The sequence below is a fragment of the Trachemys scripta genome, chromosome 1 (assembly GCF_013100865.1).
Source record: "Trachemys scripta elegans isolate TJP31775 chromosome 1, CAS_Tse_1.0, whole genome shotgun sequence".
NCBI classification, from domain to species: domain Eukaryota; kingdom Metazoa; phylum Chordata; order Testudines; family Emydidae; genus Trachemys; species Trachemys scripta.
The window spans coordinates 191,742,574-191,764,262 of NC_048298.1; the positions used below are offsets into that span (position 1 = coordinate 191,742,574).

Genomic DNA, 21,689 nt, shown 5'->3' on the forward strand with positions numbered 1-21,689 from the left:
GACTGTATTTTCTCTTTTCAGCCCAAGATAAATTCCAGAACATTTGCATATTGATTAAGTGTTTATTATAATTAGTCATGATCAACTGCCCTAATTGAGGTGCTCTGAGGCTAAATATTCACATTCAGATTATTTTAGAGTTATTTTCTGGCCTGGCCACAAGGCTGTCAGGGAAATGTGGGAGCCTGGGACGTATGTCCAGGTGGCAGTTAGGATCTGCAGCGATAGTGCAAGACTCCCCATGGAAGACTCCTGTGAAACATTTTTGAGTTAGTCTGGGCTGAGGCTGCATGGAGATACTGAAAGCATGAGAAACTGTTTTTCTATTTCCCCTTTGATTTGATCATTGGGTACAGATGGAGGCCAGATTTACTCTTAATAATATGTAGAGGAACTTTCTGTACCAGGCTTGCCCTCCATGGAGATCCACCCTGAGGGAGGGCAGGGGGTGGTATGGCTGCTACATTCACTTAGGGTTTGTGCTGCAGGAGCATCTGTAAGATAGGGCTGAGATTCCATAGGAGATTGTTGGCAGATACTGCTGCAGAGATGCCCACTCTGCCCATGCTGTCTCTATAGCCAAAGCCTCTTAGTATTGGGCTGCACTGTCTCCTTAAAGGCCCCTTGATGGAAGGAGCATTGAGACTGAATTGCACCAATGGAATCTCTCTCCTTGGCAGGTTAAGTGTTACCAGGGACCCCTGCCAATATCTATGCCTACCTCCTTCTGTGTATACCCTGAGCTGAATCATTCCTGTGTTTTATATTCACAGTTAAATACATATTTGAGCCAAACAGCGGTATTCGGAAAATTCAGTAGTTAAATAAAAGCCCATTTTCTGCTGTCTCTGTCCTGAACATGAAGCACGGTAGTTATGCATAATGTTTGGGCATTCTGAGTCACAGTATATAATTTAATTCATACTGTCTGCCCATCTTCACATGCATTATATTTTGATCACAGGTACGGAAATCTCTGCCTCTTAACCGTCTTCGGGAAATGGATCTTGGTTTGATAAAAATGCTGATAACCAGTATTACTAATGGAAGCATAGTGGTAGGTTTCGATTTACTGACTGCAAAAGACTTGGATATCCACAACCTTTCCACAGATTTTCATGATGTCTTTAAAAATAGTTCCTATTTTACAGTTGACAACACCAGCCTCTCCATACGTGGTAAGGTGCAGTTTTATATCACTGTAATTTTTCAAAACTAGCAACAGGATAAAACCTGTCTTTTTGTTTGTGATTTAGAGAGTACAGCATCTGTGAGAGTGCTGGATGAAAATCCCATTATCTTTTCCTTAGAACTTCTGCCAGTTCAGCCCACGAGTTCTTTCAGAGAACTTCAAAAGATATAGTGAGATATGTGGTGTAGCAGGGCTCAGATGTAGACCCTCAGTTTGGTTTAACCAGGGCCACTAGTTATTGTACAGTTTCCTTCTTCTTATAGATCATTGATAAAGAAGATAAATAAGACCAGTCCATTGATAGACTGCAGTAGAATCCTTTTTTATAGAGCTCCTCAAATTGATGTCTCTGTATAAAATCATTTCTAATCCTTCTGCTGATGACACATCAGCAAGTTTAGTATCTACACCACAACATGCTTATCCAAATAATATTGTTCTAACCTCTCAATTAGAATTGCAGGCAGGACAGTATGGAAAACTTTACTAAAATAGATTTATTTCATCTGGTGCATTCTCCTTGCCTGCCACACTTACAATTGTTTATCAAAGAAGGCTATCGGTTTTGTCAAACATTCTGTGTCCTTTATAAAGCCATGCTGCATACTGTTCATCAAGTTATTGTTTTCCAAGGGCCAGATTCTACCAGCCTAACTCACATTTCAGTGGGACTACTTGAGAGTAGAGTGCTACTCATGTGAGTAGACGTGGCAAAATCTGTCCCAAAGTAATTAGAAAAGGTCAATCTGTTATTATTTGCCCCCATCTTTCATTTGGTTAGAATAAATGAACCACAGTCTCCTGTAACTTTCTTTGCTCCTTCCTAAAGACATCCTTCTCCAACTCTGGTTCATACTGAGATATGTTCTGCCTAAACACTCTTATTGAGTTGTTAATAACGGTCTTCAGCAATTCCACACTTCTGATACTCTCAGTTACATTTCAATCTGCACACTGTGGTAGATGGCCCTTAGTGTTTCTTCTCTGAAAGTAGTGCACCGCAAGTCTACAAAAGCTGAGTGCAGGTTGGATATTTCTATATCTCTTTGGATTTTTAGTGCCCATTTTTGGCTGTGAACACTCATTTTAAATCTCCTGCATGTAAAAACAAAATACATGTTCTCCTATGGCACAGAGTTTGATTTACATAAGGCACAGAAATCCATGCTGTTGACCACATGGTGGTGCCTTTTCTCCACCTTCACCACAACCAGCAACACGTGTCTCATTAATAATAAAAGAATGTCCATATCATGGTAGCACTTCATTGAGAACAGGGTTATATATGCCCCCTGAAACTGGCATTAGTCTGAGGGGTTTCAGGGACAGAGTTAACATGAGCCACCTATAGTGGTGTGGTTAGTGAGAGTCACAAGTGGGAAATTTGAAACCCACCTGTGGCTGTGTTTCCATTTATACACAATCCCTAAGTAGAACCTGTACAAAAATTGAAATTTATAACAAATATTTGTCCTTGAAATTCTAAATTTTGGCCGAAGAATGGGAAAACAAATTTGATGAAACTTTCCCAAACTTTTTTGGCCTGTTTTTCAACCAGCTCCAAATATTCTTTAAATTACCAACCACCCACTTCCCTCTTAAGAGTGTTGAGTCTGTAGGGTGGGAGAGTCTGTTTGGGAGTAGTCCCTTGTGACAGCTATCAGTTTTTGGGGATGGGAGAATTAATTGGGTGTGCTGAGGGGAAGGGGTCAGGGGGATCTGCCCTCCCATTATCAGCTGCCAGCAGTGCCGCTGGAGGCTCTTGCTAACTCTGACCTTCCGGCATTGAGTATTCTAGCATCAGCAGCTTCCGGACTGTGTGTGTTACTGTCTCCCAGATAAACAACATGAGAACTAGTGTCCAGGGTACCATGATGGTAGTTCCAGTTAAGGAATAATCACAATGCCAGTAATACACTCTATCTCTCTCTCTCTTTATTTTTTCTTCCTTTTTTTTAATAAAAAAACCCCAAACTCCAAACCCCAACAGATTATGATGAGTGCGAAAGAGAAGATAATGACTGTTCCCCGGATGCATCATGCCACAACACATATGGGAGCTATCAATGCAGCTGTAATGAAGGATTTGCTGATCTCGATTCAGAGAGGCCTGGGAGAAACTGTGAAGGCAATATTGTTTTTCATTACCTAGTGATTTATTTGAAATTATAATGATGGTGTCTTCATAAAATCATTTGGTTACATCCACTTCTGGTGGAACTCCACTTTGGTCCATGGAGGTAGACTAGGGATGACTTTGGCTCAATGTGTTCAAGCACATGCTACTGAAAAATGTCTATTTTAGTGTATTTTGCATATTTCTGTTATATTTAACTGCATTTATTATACTTTTGCTTTATCATAAAAGTTTACTGTATGAACATTTAATGGGCCCAGTTCATTCTTTTTTTTTAAACAATGATTTCTCTTTTCTTATTTTCCCCCTTAAAGGTAAACAGAATTGTTGAGAGTACCAGTTATTTTCTTTCATGAGCAGTAATAGATAGGATATCAGAGATACAAGATAAGAGACTAAATCAGAATGGAAGCAGTTTATGTTATGGGTTATAGTATTGATAAATACTGATGTTATAACTCATTGATTTGTCTTTAGTTAATGCATCCAACTCATGCCACTTTTCCTCAAATAATTTATTTGTTCACCTAAAATAGGTCTTTCAGTTTCTCAGTTCTTTTGAACCACTTTTGTATGGATTGTATTTGTTTTTGTTACCATAGTGATGAACTGTTTGTATTGGCTGAAGTCTCAAGTATTGTAAATAGATGCCTACCTTTGTTAGGTTTCAGTAAATCAGGACATTTTCTTAGCACTGTGATTATAAGGATTTGGGAAAGACATTTCTGAAATAAGTCCCGGATCCTTTTTCCTGCCATGAGATCAGTGATTTTTCAATTTAGGACATTCTCAGAAGATATGAAAATAGTTTCTTAGGAAATATATATTTTTTAAAATTTGGATTGGAGAATACATGCTATTTGTGCATATAATTCAGTAAAATATTGCAAAGTAAAATCCACACTATTCAAAACAAACCCAGTATTAGTTATGTGAATGTAGATCATTACATTGGTTAAAAGATTACATTACAAAGATGGGTGCAGAGTAGGGCTGTGGGTATCATTAAAGTATCATAGGGTAATCTAACAGGTAACTCAAAAACCTGTGATAGAAAAGGGGCTGAGGGAAAGGAGTTTGGTGTTCAGTACCCAGACTATCACCCTCCTACCTTCTTTCCTCCCTCTCTCTCCCCAGTAAAAAACTACTACTGACATACATTTGCTAACTTCCTCAGTAAAGCTCCTTATATATGTCTATAGACAGTACCGACCTGCTGTAATACTATTGTGCTAAAGGGGCAACAAGAACCAGATTCTCCAAAATACTCAGGCCAGGGTCAGATTTTCATGTGCCCAGCGCTCACAGCTGGAGCCACATTTTACAAAGAGCTCAGCTCTCATTTAGGGACAAAAATAAGGGCCTGATTTTCAAAAGTGTTCCGCATCCAGTAGCTCCTATTGTGACCCTTACAGCCACTTATTTTGATGCCTAAATGGGAGGTGAGCTATTTTGAAAATCTGGCCCCCAAGAGACATTGGGAACACATACACATTGTGAGTGTGTAAATTATTGCAGCCAGAGAGAAATGGAATCTTTGGTCTTTTCTTACTGGTGTCTTTATTTTTAATTAAGAAAAAAGCAGTAGTGTATTTTGAGGTAATTACACATGACCAGTTAAGAAAGAAGAGCAGCAGTTTTTCTACCAGTGACTGAAAGTTTCCTGATAATGTTTTTTTTCATTTGAGTATTCTTAAGAAATCAAATTTGAATCTGTAATTTACAATCCCTTTATTTTTGTTGCTCCATAGCATTTCCTCTTAGCCATGGCCCTACAACTGCACATGGCAAACATGTAGGCGGCACAGGTTTACCGGTAACACATCCACATACTTCAGCTCCTGTGTTTTCACCTGCTACAGAGGATTCAGCTGCTGCTAAAACCAAAGCTGAAGAGGATACTATGTTTTCTAGCACAGCAATGCCGCGTGCCTCCATAGCATCTGTGTCGAATGCCCGTAGCTCACCACACGTCACTACCTCGCCACTCACTAAATCTTCCCAGGGGATATCCATAAAGGATGCAGTGAGAGTGTTCTGTGAGATTGAGAAGATTGTCATTTCCATTCAGAAGATATTTCTGCAGCAGGAATCTATCCCAGAATCTGCACTCTATCTTGGGGAGCCTCACTGTAATGTGAGCTTCAGCAACGACACTCGTGTGGTGCTGTGGACCGCGTGGGACGAATGTGGAACTAAAGTACAAAGTGTAAGTCACCTGAACAGATGAAGGAAACACCCGGCTAATGTACTTGTCATTGTAGAGTGCAGTGGCAGAGATTGAGCTTGGGGGTGAGCCTGTTACCATCAGGGTTTCCTGAAACGGTGAACAAAGAATTCAATCCCACTTTCCCAAAGTAAAATCACCTCTGCTTCTACTTGGGGAGTAAGAAGGAGGGAAGTAAAGATTGTATCCTCAACACCAAAACCCTCATTGCACCCCCCACAATAAAACCCATTTGCTACCCTCCTGGGTTCCAACAGCCTTGAGTGTTGTTCCCTCCCCAGTTTCTTCTGTTAACTTCTCACTGCCAGTACACAAATCTGTAGCATATTTAAAATTTGGGGTCTGAATGAAATACGTTTAATGTAATGTGTAAATGAATAAGTAATCCAAACAAGACTGAACTGATTGGTCTAGACTCAATGGTTCCCAAACTATGAGGCGGGCCTCCCAAGGGAGGTGCGGGAATGTGTCAAGGGAAGCACGAGCCATGTGTTTTTTATTTACAGTATTTATTTTTTGAAGATCTCTGGCTCTCAGCCGCAGGTGGTGGGGCTAGTGCAGAAGGGCTGTGCACATCTGTGGAGGTGAGTATAAAGGGGACAGCTGGAGGCCCACTGCCCCTGGGCTGAGAGCTGAAGCCTCACCACCTGGGATTGGGGTCTCCTTCCCCCTCCCCCGCCAACCCCTCACCTGGAGGCAGTGGGGCTCCGGCTGTTAGTACTAGGGTGGCAGGTCTGCAGCTGTCCGCCCAAGGGTTGTAGCAGCAGTGCAGAAGTAAGGGCGCCAATCGGGAGCTAAATCTGCTGTGAAAAGTGATAACGATCACTTTTCACATTACCACTCTTACTTCTGTGCTGCTCCGAGTCCTGGCACGGCACTGCCTTCAGAGCTGGGCGCCTGGCCAGCAGCCGCTGCTTTCAGCTCTGCCTTCAGATCCTGGTGGTGGTATATGTACTTGGGAGGAGGGCATAAATGACTACAGACACAAAGAAGAGTTACCTGATCAAATAAGTTTGAGACCCACTGGTCTAGATGGGACAATGTGGAATAAAAAGCCCTGGTCATACAAATGGTATGGATGTTTTATGGAGCAATGAACAATATGTACTAAGATGAGAACAACAAACTTGTTTTCATTTGCTAGCCCCACAATGACAAAGCTAGTAGATACTGATGGTTTTGGTTTTCATGGCCAGTTGTATACAGAATTCCTGAGGTATTACTTAAAATTACCAGAGGTAGCTGACTAGTGGGACTAAGGTGTTCTCAGAAACATGAAGGTTGATAAAGTATCTCTCTCTCCTTTTTCTGTTCCAGAATCTGACTAAGACTATTGTGAAAACAATACTTCGGAATGACAACTCCTCTCAGGGAGTTATCCACAACTTGAAGATTGTCTGTCCAATCCATTGTGTGTTTCAGAATAATCTCTTGACTTCATCTGGATACAGTTCAGAAGGGTAAATAAAAACGCACCCAACTTCTAAGTTGTAATGTTTGGCACTGTGTGTCTGTGTGTGTGTGTGTGTGTGGGGATTTAGTCTTCTAAGGTATATTCTTGTGGCATGTGCGCAAGCTTGGGAAATCAGAAATTCCTGTGCTGTAATACCAGCTGTGTCACTGGTTCCTTGTGTGGTCATGGGCAAGTCGTATTCCCCATCAGCAAAATAACTGCCTCTGGGAATAAATGAATGAATGTACAATGCTGTGTAATTGCTATGCATTATGATGATGATAATGATGATTATTTTTAAAATCCACAAACTTACATGATGACCTTTAAAAAAAAATGTAATGCAAATGTAGTTCTTGTGAAAGGCTCCAGGTTAGTAACACTATAGAGTGAGAGTCTCTATTTATATCTATAGAATGGGCAGAGCACAAGAAATGACAGCCCAGACTTCTTCACATTGTCTTGCCAATGAGCCTCATCCCTTCCTCAGATGGACCACTTCTCTTTCTTTCCACCACACTCAGGCTGTCACCAAATCCTCTCACTTGCTTTCCTATACAGCTCCAAAACCCATCCTTTCCTCTCCATTCCTACAACAAAACTGCTCATCTGGACTTTGGTCATCTCTTGCCTTGATTACTTCAATCACCTCCTCTGGCATCCATGATTCCCCCGCACCCTCACACTCTCTTGCAGTGTGTCCAAAAAGCTGCATCAAAAAGTCTTGCTCATTTACCGTTCTGACCCCATCACTCCCTCTTCAAATCCCTTCACTGGCTTCCTCTTGTTTTTCGCATGAGGCTCAAACTTCTTGTTCAGAGCTTTGGTAATATACTCCTGTTCCCATTTTAAATCACTGTCATCACTACGCTGTCTGCTCATATTGCCAATAACTTCCACCTTTGTAGCCTCCCAGAGTCTTCTCCATGCCTTCTTCCACACTACCCCAAGGGCCTGGATTGCAGCAAGCAACCACCCTTTCCTCTTGAAATCCTAACAATATGCTGGACTACAGATTTTTCCTCCCTACTGTAGTGCACACGTGCTAGAGAAACAGGAATCATATTTGTGACCTGTAAAAACACTGTAATCAAATCTATGATCTTTAAAAGCGGCTTATTGTCTTTTCAGGGTTTATACCTTTTTTGAGGATTTACATGGATCTGGAGATTTTATAACTGAGATGCAATTGTTTGTTGGAAACTCTTCAATCCCCCAAAATTTCAGTGTCTCTGTCACTGATGATATACTGATTGAGGTGGGAATTCAAAAAGGAGACAGCAGGCTCAAGGTGGTCGTCACTGAGTGCTGGGCAACTCCAACGAGTAATTCAGTGGATCTTCTCTCATTTGGTTTTATTAACAACAGGTACAGCAGCACTCATTAGAAGTGACATAGGCATGTGCAAGCTGTCTAGCAATGTAGTCCCTGAACTTGAGGAACCTTTCCATGAGCCGAAGATGGCTATTAATACCCTATCTTTTTAATGTACTTTTTACGTGCCCTCAATGAGTCCTTGTTCTTTTCAAAGCCAAATACTTAACTACAGACATTTTAAAAGAGAGTCTGGGAGGGCTGTTGCCTCCCCCTAATATTTGTAAAGGAGATGTTCAGTGTAGGTCTACTCTTTGATTTCTGATTGGTCCTGGAGGCGTTGGTGGCTTTGGTAGTCAGTAGTGCAAAAAATCTATGGTGCAGCCATTTCTTTCTAATGCAGCCATTGCCAAAGGCATGCATGCCTTTATGGCCTTGAAGTTAGATTATTGCTGTATGCTGTACATGGGGTGATCCTTGAAGAACATTCAGAATCTTCATATGAAGTAGAATATGGTAGCCTGATTTGTGAAGCAGAATAGGCTACTAGGACATAATTTTAAGACAGTGGTTGAACAAGTGAAACTAAGGACCTCACCTGGCTTGCAGTACCTTTGTTACTGGTGATGTGCATGAGAATGGAGGGGAGAGCCTGAGGTGACACTCAGGTTACATCTACACTGCAATAAAAATCCTGCGGCATTGAGTCTCCGCCCAACTCAGCTGATTTGGCCTTGTAGGGCTCAGGGTGCAGGGCTAAAAATAGCAGCGTAGATATTTGGGCTTGGGCTGGATCCCAGGCTCTGAGCCTCACCTGCCTCCTGAGCTTTCAGCATCTGGACTCCAGTCCAAGCCCGAACATCTACTCAGCCATTTTTAGCCCTGCAGACTGAACCCTGCGAGCCCAAGTCAGCTGACTCGGGCCGGCCTTGGCCATGCCGTGGGTCTTTTATTGCAGTGGAGACTTAAATCCTCAAAGTCCAGGATTATTTTGGAGGGGTGGCAGTGTGAATGAAAATATTTAATAGTAACCTAGGCCCATCTGATATGGAAATAGTGGAGAGACAATAAAGATGGAGAACCTATGATATATGTTTACAAAGATAGCTTTAAAAGTAGAACCTCACTTTAGGAGCTGAAAAGAAAATATTAAAAAATCCTATTTAATTTCTGAAGAATGGGATTGCTTCACCAGCACCACCCTTTCAAAAGTCAGAATTAATTCTTATATGTAGTAGGACATTTGAACCCGGATCAAATGGTTCTCTGGGCATGACTGGGTTAGTTTACTGTGTCAAACTACTGTATTATGTGTAAAATATTCAGTATCGTGTGACACCCACTTCATCTTCTGCCTTCAGGCATCTCAGACTTCAATTTGTTTTTGTTTTTTCTCCAATGCTGAAGTTGAAGAATCTCACTAAATATTCACCTCTGAATCCCCTGTGTACTCAGGCTTTTGTGTGCAGTGGTGTTCTATCCTAGGGACAAACCAACACTCAGAACACTGCCACCAGTGTCTATACTGGAGAACACGCCACGGAATATCTAGATAAGGATTTTCAGAGGAAGCTTATAAACAGAACCACAAGGTGCTGTTACTGGGGTCTAGTGCCTATAGCTCTAGTTATTTTGTGTGTCTTCCTATTCTCTTTTAGCTGCCCAGTCCCAGAGACCTACACCACCATGATTGAAAATGGAAATTCAAGAAAAGCTCAGTTTAAGCTGAAAATCTTTTCCTTTGTCAACAACTCTGTGGTTTACCTACACTGCAAAATTCGTATTTGTGTGGAAACTCCTGAAAGCACCTGTAAGATGGTAAGGGGTTTGCTCCTTACATTTAACTTTCTATGTGACATATGACCGACAGTGCTGTATCTGGAAAATGAAGGGATAATATGCTTCCGAAAGGTGATGGTATCCTTTAAACTTCTCTTCTCCATTTTCCTTCATTTTTCAACTCACAGCAGCGTGAAGTGGGGAAATAATATAGCCACATGTAAGCCTCAATCTTTTTCTCTTTCCATTCCCTATCCTTCAGCTGAAGCATGGAACATAAATAAAAAATGGTATCAAGGCTGGGAAACTGGATGGCTCTGGGGGTGACTGGGGAAAAAAATGTGAAATGAGCAGGTGATCTCAATACAAATACTAGTGGACTGGTTCCACAGAATAAAAAACAGTCAACTAGCTGATAAGGGTGCAGTCTCATCAGAAAAGCCAAAGTTGGAATGGTCAAGGAGACGGCTCTGTCTTTTCTTGCCCAGTGATTATTTCCCCAGATCAGGGTTTGGGCACAGTCTGAGGACGCTTACACTGTTGTTGCCCAAGTTCCCTGGTTTCTAGGGCTGTCAATCCAGCACCTTTTCAAAAGCACTTAAAAAAATATAGTGAACAGTATTCTGGTAAAGTTGGGCACAGATATTATCTTCTGACTACATCCAAAAATTATCACATTGTCTCTTTTTAGTTCCAGGTATGTGAACAGCACTTACAATTTGCTGCTCGTGAAGACAAGATAAATTAGGGCTCTCTTTTTACCGTAGATAAAAGGAATTATTATTATTTTATTTTATTTTGGCTAAAGATCTTCTCTGTGGTGACACAATGTTTTCATTAGGTATTTGTCCATTATTTAATAGTTCCCTCCTGCTCTAAATTGCTCCACTTGGTCTCAGTATAAATCAAATGACTCCTCCTAGAAGATCAGGAATGGATAGCAGGAGGAAGAAAACCTTTTCCTGTCTCCAGTTATAGAGCTTTGTCCAGGGAAAAAGGAAAAGAGGGACAGGAAATTTGAGTGACAGATGGAAGGAGGGCTCTAGGTTTGACACGAATATAATTTTGAATATTTAAAGTACCTCAAAACTCATATTCAGGTAAGTATTCAAACCATATAGCTTCAACTCCTAATAACATAATGGAACAAATACTAAGAGATGATGGGGGGCAGAGTTGCATCTATTCGTATGAGGACTGAATTTGGATCAACATCTAGAGGACAATGGAATCATGAGCATCAAGGAGCATGAATGTATGACAAACATACTTAACTTGTATAGAGCATGTTTAATCCCCAGATCTCAGTGTCCCACAAGGATGGGGTACATGTCACTGTCCCCATTTTACAGAGAGGAAGCAGAGGCACAGAGAGAGGATATGACTTAGAATCATAGAATATCAGGGTTGGAAGGGACCTCAGGAGGTCATCTAGTCCAACCCTCTGCTCATAGCAGGATCAATCCCCAACTAAATCATCCCAGCCAGGGCTTTGTCAAGCCTGACCTTAAAGATTCCACCACTTCCCTAGGTAACCCATTCCAGTGCTTCACCACCCTCGTGAAAAAGTTTTTCCTAATATCCAACCTAAACCTCCCTCACTGCAACTTGAGACCATTACTCCTTGTTTTGTCATCTGGTGCCACTGAGAACCATCTAGATCCATCCTATTTGTAACCCCCTTTCAGGTAGTTGAAAGCAGCTATCAAATCCCCCCTCATTCTTCTCTTCTGCAGACTAAACAATCCCAGTTCCCTCAGCCTCTCCTCATAAATCATGTGCTCCAGCCCCCTAATCATTTTTGTTGCCCTCCGCTGGTCTCTTTCCAGTTTTTCCACATCCTTCTTGTAGTGTGGGCCCCAAAACTGGACACGGTACTCCAGATGAGGCCTCACCAATGTCAAATAGAGGGGAATGATCACATCCCTCAATCTGCTGGCAATACCCCTACTTATACAGCCCAAAATGTCGTTAGCCTTCTTGGCAATGAGGGCACACTGTCAAGTCATATCCAGCTTCTCGTCCACTGTAACCCCTACGTCCTTTTCTGCAGAACTACTGTCTGGCCACACGGTCCCTAGTCTGTAGCAGTGCATGGGATTCTTCCGTCCTAAGTGCAGGACTCTGCACTTGTCCTTGTTGAACCTCATCAGATTTCTTTTGACCCAATCCTCTAATTTGTCTAGGTTCCTCTGTATCCTATCCGTATCCTCCAGCGCATCTACCACTCCCCCCCAAGTTTAGGATCATCTGCAAACTTTTTTTGATCCCATTGCAGAGTTAATGCATAAAAAGAATGCAGTTGATGTAATGTATCTTGATTTAGCAAAGCATTCAGTACAATGCCTCTCAAAATATTACTTGCATATTTAGTTCACATTGGCTTGAATATGAGCACTATCGCATGGATAGAAAATTGGCCGAAGGACTGCAAACAAAGGGTAAAAGTTAACATCAATGTACTGAACAAAGGCCTACTAGAAGCTACAAGGAATAGTGATAGATCTGATTTTAACATCTTTAATTATATAGATTGGGGTAGAGAGTATGTTAATTGAGGACCATATTCTGATTTCAGTTACACTGGCTTTATGCTGATATAATTTCATTGACTTCATTGGAGTTGCTCCTGGTTTGCAAGTGAGATCAAAATTAGGCCCCAGTTTGTAGCTGATTCTAAATTAATGTCTAGCACGATACAGCAACTAATTACTGGGACCCCTTTTACATCTTTCTTGTAGGATTTAGAAACTTTATTAATTTTAAAGAGGAAAACTGTATCATCCCTTATCCCAAGCAAAATGTATCCAATGTAGTGAGTTTAGTATATTTTTATTGGATTTAAATTAAGATAATAAGCACAGAAGGGACTAGACCGCATCCGGCAAATCCAATGAGGGGAACTTTTGGGAAACCAGAGGAGTTGTTGGGGGAATGAAGCCCACAAGAAAGTAGAATAGTGACATGACAGGCACTTGAAAACCATTGGGGATGCTCAGAGCATGCGTAGGGCACTGGGAACCACTCCGAATGCCAGAGTGAGGGTGCATGAAGGATCACAAAGAGCCACAGGGAAATTGGAGCGCAGGACTGGGTCTCCAATAGTAGACCAATCTGCTTTATTGTGGGGTTATTTGTCAGCGTGCCTGCAGGTTCCTCCATGGGAGTAAGGGGAATAAGGAGCCCTCTTTCTCCTCTGTGGGGTTCCACATATCCAGGCCCTGTGCAGCAAGGAAGAGCAGCTGCTACAAACAGGTGGGTGGGGAGCAGGTGAAGCCTGGGCTCTTCCCCGACCATGCGTCAGCTGGCACCCAGGGGAATAGAGCTATGACAGGAAAAGGGCAAGTGCCCCATGGAGCAAGGGAAAAGCAAGGATTGAACTGTGACTCTGAGTCCAGGTTTGGTCCCTGCCCTATTCCTGTGCTGCTCCTTATGTGGGTTGGATGGCAAGGCGTCCTCCAACACTACGTGACTTAAGTGAGAGAAAGAGTTAGGGAAGCGTGAAAGTGAAGGCTCACAATATCCTCATACTTGACCCACCTTCTGCCTCCAGGAATATTTGCTCACTTCAGAGCTGATCTGAGGCCTGGATTATTGCCTAAAAGATTGGAACTCACCTATTCTTTCACCTCTTCTTGTCACTCCCCAGTGTTTTGGTAGATGAGTCTTGGTTCTTTTAAATCTGGAACAGAAAAGAGTAGTTTGGGAGAAAAACATAGTAGGACAAAGTCAAGACAGTAACATCAGGCATAGCCAGCAGCACAATAACAAATCGGAGCAAAAAATGTTACAGCGATTTGGAACCATGAAATTGCACAGTAGCTACCTATGTAACCACATGTTCTTATTTTAGGGCTTGTCTACACAGGAAAGTTATACCTGCTATGATGTGAATTTAAACTGATATAGTTATACCTGTATAACAACCCATGTGGATACTCTAATTCTAGAACAAGAGTGGCTTTTTGGTGTTTTTGTTTGTTTCATTTATGTGGCTTTGGAAAGGTTTCAAGGTAGGCAGGAGAAAGCCACTGTTATACTGGAATAAGTGTATCAACAAGTGGAGTTATGCCAGTATAACTACAGTGATATAGTTATACTGGTATAACTGGTAAAACTCTCCCATGTAAACAAAGCCTTACTTACCCCTACTGTCCATTTCTTCCTTTTGTTTATTAAGTTCACATGTTGCATCTTGCTTCAAACTAGACTGTAAACTTTTCAGGAGAGGGATAGTCTTATCCTGACTGAGACCTTCAGGTGGCAATACAATACAAATTATTATGATTCATAATAATAATAATAATAAATATAATGAGCAATGCTGTTAAAAAAGGATGCTGAAGGCCATATAGTGTGCTTTGGCTTATTTTGCAGATCCTTCTTACATACCCTAAGAGTGGTGGAGAAAACTTAGTAGTACACACACCGTATTGCTTAAAGAAAATTTTGATAGACATTCTCCTGTAGACTTTTTTTTTTTAAATAGACAACACAACCTGCTTTGTCCCAAGGGCCTGTCCACAGAGGTTTCTTTTCAGTGTTCTGATAAGCTGATATTTTTTTTTTCAGTACTGTTCTCTGATCTTTTTCAGTTTTGTAACAAAGGTTAGCGTTGGGAAATAAAAAAAAGCTCCGGTACTGCCTTCAATAAATCAGCATAAATTCTTCATTCTTTAGAGGAGTCATTACACGACTTCAAATATATTACATATGTTTATATTCTAAATGATCAGGGTTTTGTAATTGTTACAGAGCTGCCGAGATGTTCGATCCCTGAAAAGTGGTGAAATTATTGCCACACACAGAACATCCTGGGGGCCTCTGTGCAGAGCCACTGGTGAGTAATGAGTAGATGGCTACAAAAAAGTTAACACAAGCTAATTTTTTAACAGATTCTGTTTTACTGATGGGTGAACTTGAAAACCTTCCTTGTAAGGCATAAACCCCCGTGGCTGAGAAATAGGATGGTCAGTTGAAGCTGGGTAATAATTACTGATACTTTATGGGCCAATCTCTGCCTGTTGGGATGCAGTAATGGTGATACACTTGGGGGGATGGGGGCATGTTCTGTGCAACTATTTGTGCTAGTGAGGAGGTAGAATTAATTGCAGGAAGTAATGGGTATTTGAACTGTAATGTTCTGAGTCTGCTCAAGTCTTATACTGCAATCCGCTTTTGTACAGTGATTACACTAGATTCCTTTTAGAGCACAGTATGTTGGGCTCTGAGGGCCAAATTCAGAGATGTGCTGTGTAAGGTGATATAAGTTAGGTTTGTTATGCTCCCTTACACCCACTTTATTGATGCTGTAAGGGAGGAAAAGTTGGCACAATTTACATGTTGAACTGGAATAAGGTGTAAACTAGGGTGGAGATGAGTCTAATTTACACCGCTTCTGGGTCCTTGACAAGTTAGACGGCTTAGAAATGGATGGAGTGGCCAAAAGTCAATCAAATGGAGACTGAGTGCCGGGGGTTGGGCAGGTAGGAGTTGGTGTACAAGCTGGACCTTGCTCACTACTCTACACCCCATCTCAACATGATGCTGAATGTTCTTTTTAAGTGCAATTATTGCCTGTCATGGCATTAACTAGTACCTGCCCCCCAATAATATGAATAGTATCTCATGTGGTGTAAACATATTAATTTTACAAATATACTTAATTACTGCAGATGAACGACAGGACTAAAATCAAAGAACGTTCTCCCTACAGGGTTATGCTGAAGCTAGGGCATTAGCTCAGAAATGTATATATCATTATTATTACTTGAACAGAAAATGCCTAGAGCCACATCCTCCATACCAATTTGAGTACATATATCCCATCACAGTCAGTAGTGGTTCTGCACAAGTATCTAAAGACAGGATTTTCTTTAATGCACAGACATTGCCATGAGAATAACCTTTCCAAGAGGACCAAATCAATGTATCAGAGTGCCATGCTCTTACCACTGCATTGGGCTACTTGATGTGTCCTAAATTGCATGCAAGCTTGTAACACTAAGTTGGCTTCTTAATGAAGGAACAGATTCCAGGGATTCAAAACTTTCCCTTGTTCTTTCTCTAGCATCTGATGCAAAAAGTGAGACGGCACCTAGGCTAGGAGTTGGGCCCATCATCCTCATCGTCATTGCTGTGTTTGTTTTTGTGCTGGGAGCGGCGGCCCTTTTGGTGTTCCAATACCAACGGAAGACGGGGAGATACAACTTCAAAATCAAGTCTGACAACTTTAGCTACCAAGTGTTCTATGATTAAATATTTCCAATTTATCACATGTAAGTACTAAACCGTGGTCAATTAAGTTTTAAACTGCTCAGCCCTTTCTAAAATGGAAAATGAAATGCTAACAAATTTGTCTTCAATAACTTGAAGCATTTTTTAGTTTAGTGATGTGGACAGTAATTATATAGCCAATAGAAAACTTCCCATCCCCTTGCAGCTGTGGATCAAGGGGAGTATGGAGCCTGCAGTTCCTGCACCAGAGTCATGATCCAAGTAGGTCCTACGTGGCCACACCGGGGACAGGTGTGTTGCTTCCCCTTATCTTCTTGCATGGCCTCATAGCATGATGGCACAATCTAGCTCAGTGGTTCTCAACCATGGGTTCGTGTACCCTTGGGCATATGCAGAGGTCTTCCAGGGGGTACATCAACTCATCTACATATTTGCCTAGTTTTACAACAGGCTACATAAAAAGCATTAGCAGAGTCAGTACAAACTAAAATTTCATACAGACAATGACTTGTTTATACTCCTCTATATACTATACACAGAGATGTAAGTACAATATTTATATTCCAATCTATTTTATAATTATATGGTAAAAAGGAGAAAGTAAGCAATTTGTCAGGAATAGTGTGCTGTGACACTTCTGTATTTTTATGTCTGATTTTGTAAGCAAGTAGGTTTTAAGTGAGGTGAAACTTGTGGGTACACAAGACAAATCAGACTCCTGAAAGGGGTACAGTAGTCTGGAAAGGTTGAGAGCCACTGCTTTAGCTCACAGTAAATGACATGCCACCTTTGTAAAGTGCCTGTAACCATTTCCAGTGCCATGTGTCAAATAAAGTATCAGAAGGAGTTTTTGCCACAATATTTATAGGCAGGGTCCCGTTTGTGCCATGATTCTGTGATTGCAGAATTTACCCCATGCCACAGAATTGTGCTCCAGAATCTCAGCTTTCATTGAGGGTTGTGGGTGGGTGGTATTTTTGTTTTGTTTTGTTTTGTTTTCAAATTGACTTCCCAGCCCTTCTGGTTGCAAAGATAACCTTGAAAATTTGAACGGAGCGTAAACCTATGTTTATCTGAGTCTGCAAAAAGCCTGAAGCCGTGGTGTGAACTGCCCCTGTCATCTCACACGTGGTCCTGTGGACTTCATGACTATGCTGCTGGAGAATTTTGTATTTTTCCAAGATACCACAGAATTCAGCATTTTTGCTGTACAATGAATATTTCCTAGTATAAGCCATAGTTGTTGTGTGTGTATCTGAGTGTGGGAGGGTTGGAAATGAAGGGTATTTCATGGTGGTAAAATAAATAATTTCCCCAGAATTTGGGGGTGATAGGTCCAAAATTTGCAACTATCATGCCACAGAGCACACAGGGCTCCTGTTTGCAGGAGACTTCTACTGTTGTCTCTTACAAATAAGTAGTTTTCCTGGTCTGAAGCCTCATGCTTGAAAATGCAACTGGTATGTACATAGGGTGGTTCATCACTATGATAGTTATTAATGCCTTTGCAAATCATTAACATCGCTGAGATATTCACGGAATTTCTTAGGTATGTCAGATAGAAAGTAAAAGGAATACTGTAGTAAGTATCTGCTTACAAAGATCTTAACAGCAACTGTTAGACATGCTGCTTCTGATCCTCTGCTTTGTGACTGCTTTGTACTGGTCTGTGGGCATAGCCAGCCACAGAAAGAACACCCCATCACAGAGGGATCCTCTGGTTGCCTCCCTGTGATTGGATTAAGGTGCAGGCTTGGGGGGAGGAAATAGGGTGACTGTAAAAAATGGGGACGGGGGTGGGCTCCATCAATTATAGGGCTTGATTCTCATTTACACCAAGGTCTCTGACAAGTGTAACGAGGTCTTGGTGTAAACGTAATTCAGACTCATAATATGTTTGTATAAACAGCCTAGTCTACTCTCAGCAGTACACTGTCTAATAGCTTCCTTCTGGAAGCTAAGACAACTAAGCAGTTCTTTGCCACTCATTAATTTTTCCTGAAGACTATTGATCCCACCTCTCCAGTATGATTTCTCTGTTCTTGTCTTCTAGCTGGAACTTGTCTCAACACACAGATGGCAACAGCTTTTCTTCGCACATCATTTTGCTCCCATTATCTCTCATGTCGGTGGTCATGATCTGTCGCAACATTGAATCCCCAAAGTTAACAATCACTACAACATATGACTATATTCCTCCTGGTCTCTCTTCGCTCTCTGTTACTCACCAGAGCAGTCTAATTACAACACACAAACTATATGGTAGAGCTGCATTTTAAGTGGCTGTGATCTTCTACATGTAGTACAATTGCAGGATATTTGATTGGGTACTCCATTGTACGAGGCAGCAATTCAGTTCTCAGCTGGATAAACTGGGACCCAAGGCCAAGAAACAGCATACCTCTCCTCTTAGTCCCATTTTACAGCAAGTGTACCACTATTTTCCCTTTTCAAAATATTTGTGAATAGAACTTCTCCTTTCCCTCCCAGCTCAATTGCTCCAGATATACCCAAGATTCTCCTGCTTAAAAATCTCTCTCAGCCACTTGCAGTTCAGCTCCTCCATTTTTGTTTTCATGGTCAATTAAGAAATGTCCTTTTTAACATTTTGATCACTATATTTTCTTCTGTTGTTGTTGTTGTTGTTATCTCATGCTTTCCTGCATTGGGTTAATCTCTTTCCTGCTGCACTGAATGGCACTGAAACCTCCTAGTTTCTAAGGCGGAGAAGGAAACTTAAAAAAGAAAGGTTTAGATCATCTCTGTATAAGGAAAAATAAGCACTGGGCCAAGAAATATGATTAGTTTGATAAATTGTATAATCAATTGCTTGACCACATTTTGGTTTGTTATGAAATATACTCAAGAGACCAAATAGCCAATGTAAGTCAGGTTATTAACGTCCTACAGGAAAAAGGTTCTGTAAGATATCAGGCTCCAAAGAGCAGTCCTGTGCATTCACCTTACGCAGAAGGTGCTCTGTGAAGGTACATCCCTACTTGTTTCCCAGTAAAAGGCACTATGTACGTCACCCAAAATTGGATTCAAGTAATCAGCTTTTTATCTTGCTTGTTTCTGATACCCTGGTGTATGCCTCTATTTTTTTTTTTCTGAACACGTGCATTCCAGGTCATGATGCCCTCTTACCTTTGTTCTGGATACATGCATTCCAGGTACTAAGGGCATGAGGATACCTCATATATCTGTGCTGGGACAAATAGGTTTTTGAGGGTAACACCCTTTCTGTTACTATGAGGAAACAATATATGTCCTGATACTGACAGTTTTCCTATCTAGTTAAGCCAAAGCTTACTGCAGCTAATGTAAGATGTTATGGAATCCTTAGTATAAGTGAACAGGATTAGGTACAAGCCTGTTTGGGATATATAGCTGCTATGTTCATGCTTAATAATATGTGTACTTAATTGCTTGGAATATAGATGGTGAGTCGTATTATCAGCATAATATATATATGTATGCTAGCCAGTGTATAGTAATCATCAAGTTTCAAGTTGCAGTTTCCTGCTACCCATCTTGTGGAAAGCATGCTGATTTCCCTGCAAAGTGCTGGCAAACAGCTTGGCCTTCCAAACCCCAGGAGACCCAAGAATAGTGGGGAAATGAGCGGGAGCTTGGGTCACCTGTAGAAGGCTAGGGCATTCGTGCAGAGGTCCAATATGTCTCTCAAATGCTTTAGGCCAATCCTGTCTCCATGGCAAGTCGCTTCTTCAGGAGCTCTCATGACATGATCTTTCCTCCACTGCCCCAATCCCTGACCTTACAGATGTTTCCACAGCATGGAGAGAGAGGCAGCATAATAACTTGTAACTAATAATGATGGTAACTTTGCATTTGTATTGCTTAAGAAATTTTACTTGTGGAGTGATTTTAGTTACCAGTACCTGTGTCACATGTTTGCTTTGATCAATTATGGTGGACATAGTCACACCACTTTAAGGTTGATGGCTATAATTATAAACAGCTGCTCCTTTTTAAACAAAAAACATTTAAAATGATCAGTAGAAAATGAACATAAACCTGAACAGACAGATCATCTAAAAGATCATAGCCTTTGCACTGATTTACTGGTACTCCTTTACATTCCTTGCAGTCCTATTTATATTCAAGAATACAATTTGCATCTTCTGAATCCAATGTTTGCTCTGTGCCCAGATTACAGGGGGAGGTTCTATGGCCTTTGTTATGCCGGATGCCAGACTAGATCATAATGCTCCCCTTCTGGCTCCAAAATCCATGGATCACCTACAGAGTAAATTATCTCTGCTTTTGACCCAAGATGTCTTACAAAGCATACAAGTCTCCTTTGTACCGTCATTCCATAAATCATGACTGACTTGTAGAGAGACAAGGTGGGTGAGGTGATATCTTTAATTGGACCAACCTCTGTTGGTGAGAGAGACATGCTTTTGAGCCACACTGAGCTGTTTCTCAGGTCTGGGAAAGGAACTCACAGCAAAATGCAAAGTGGAACAGATTGTTTCGCATATATGGTTAGCATGTATTGTAAGAGACCATTCAAGGTAGACAATTCAATTACTGGATTGTCATCTATGTATCAGTTTCAACAGCAAGTTAGATCCTAGTTAAAAACACTGTCTTGGCTGATGACGGGGCAGTGAAGATGCAATGCTTTGCAATCTTAGTTTGATGAACATACCACTAACTTTTCATTGTATAGAAGTTTCTTTATTCTTAGTGAATTTGCTCTGAGCATCACACTGAATTTGCCTTCTGCACAGAGTGAAAGAGGAAACTATTTTAATATCCATATTTTTAATAGTTTGTAGTATTCACATCCTAAACCTCTCTCAAATTACAGGGCCAGAGCTTTCGGTTTTGATTTCAGTGGAGCTATGCCGATTTACAGCTGCAGCGGATCTAGCCCACAGTTTTTAATGAAATGGGATAACTTGAATTTGACATTTAGCATGCTGAACGGAAACTATTGTTGTGAACAGACACAAATCAGATATTATGTAGCCTGTTTTGGTGTCTTAATAAATGCAAGGTCTAAGCTTTATTTCAGTTTTTTTTAATTATTTAATGACTTGGTCACAAATTAAGACTTTGAGAATGTCCTGGAGCAGTGTGTGGAGTGAATGTGGCAATGTAAGTTGTATGCAGTGTACCTGTAGTCGTGTAGGTCCCAGGGTATCAGGGACACAGGGTGGGTGAGGTAATATCTTTTATTGAGCCAACTTCTTCCCGACAGTTTCTGAACAGCTGCTCCAACATCAGTTTAATGAATATCAAGCCAAAATACGTGACATGATATAATGCAAATATGTATTGCAATTACAAATTATTACATGCCCAGACTTCTGAAGGG

General features: G+C 41.1%; 1 protein-coding gene across 1 annotated transcript in view; it reads left to right on the forward strand.

Annotated features, from left to right (window-relative positions):
* The window catches only part of UMODL1 (uromodulin like 1), a 97,609-nt gene extending 76,229 nt beyond the window's left edge, over positions 1–21,380 (forward strand). Inside the window, exons 16-24 of the mRNA XM_034753330.1 lie at positions 965–1,178; positions 3,183–3,320; positions 5,081–5,538; positions 6,874–7,016; positions 8,141–8,377; positions 9,982–10,141; positions 14,858–14,942; positions 16,173–16,380; positions 18,393–21,380. Of these exons, the coding sequence (XP_034609221.1) occupies positions 965–1,178; positions 3,183–3,320; positions 5,081–5,538; positions 6,874–7,016; positions 8,141–8,377; positions 9,982–10,141; positions 14,858–14,942; positions 16,173–16,360 (1,623 nt within the window). The 3' untranslated portion in view covers positions 16,361–16,380; positions 18,393–21,380. The remainder of the gene's footprint in view (positions 1–964; positions 1,179–3,182; positions 3,321–5,080; positions 5,539–6,873; positions 7,017–8,140; positions 8,378–9,981; positions 10,142–14,857; positions 14,943–16,172; positions 16,381–18,392) is intronic.
* Positions 21,381–21,689: the final 309 nt, after the last annotated feature.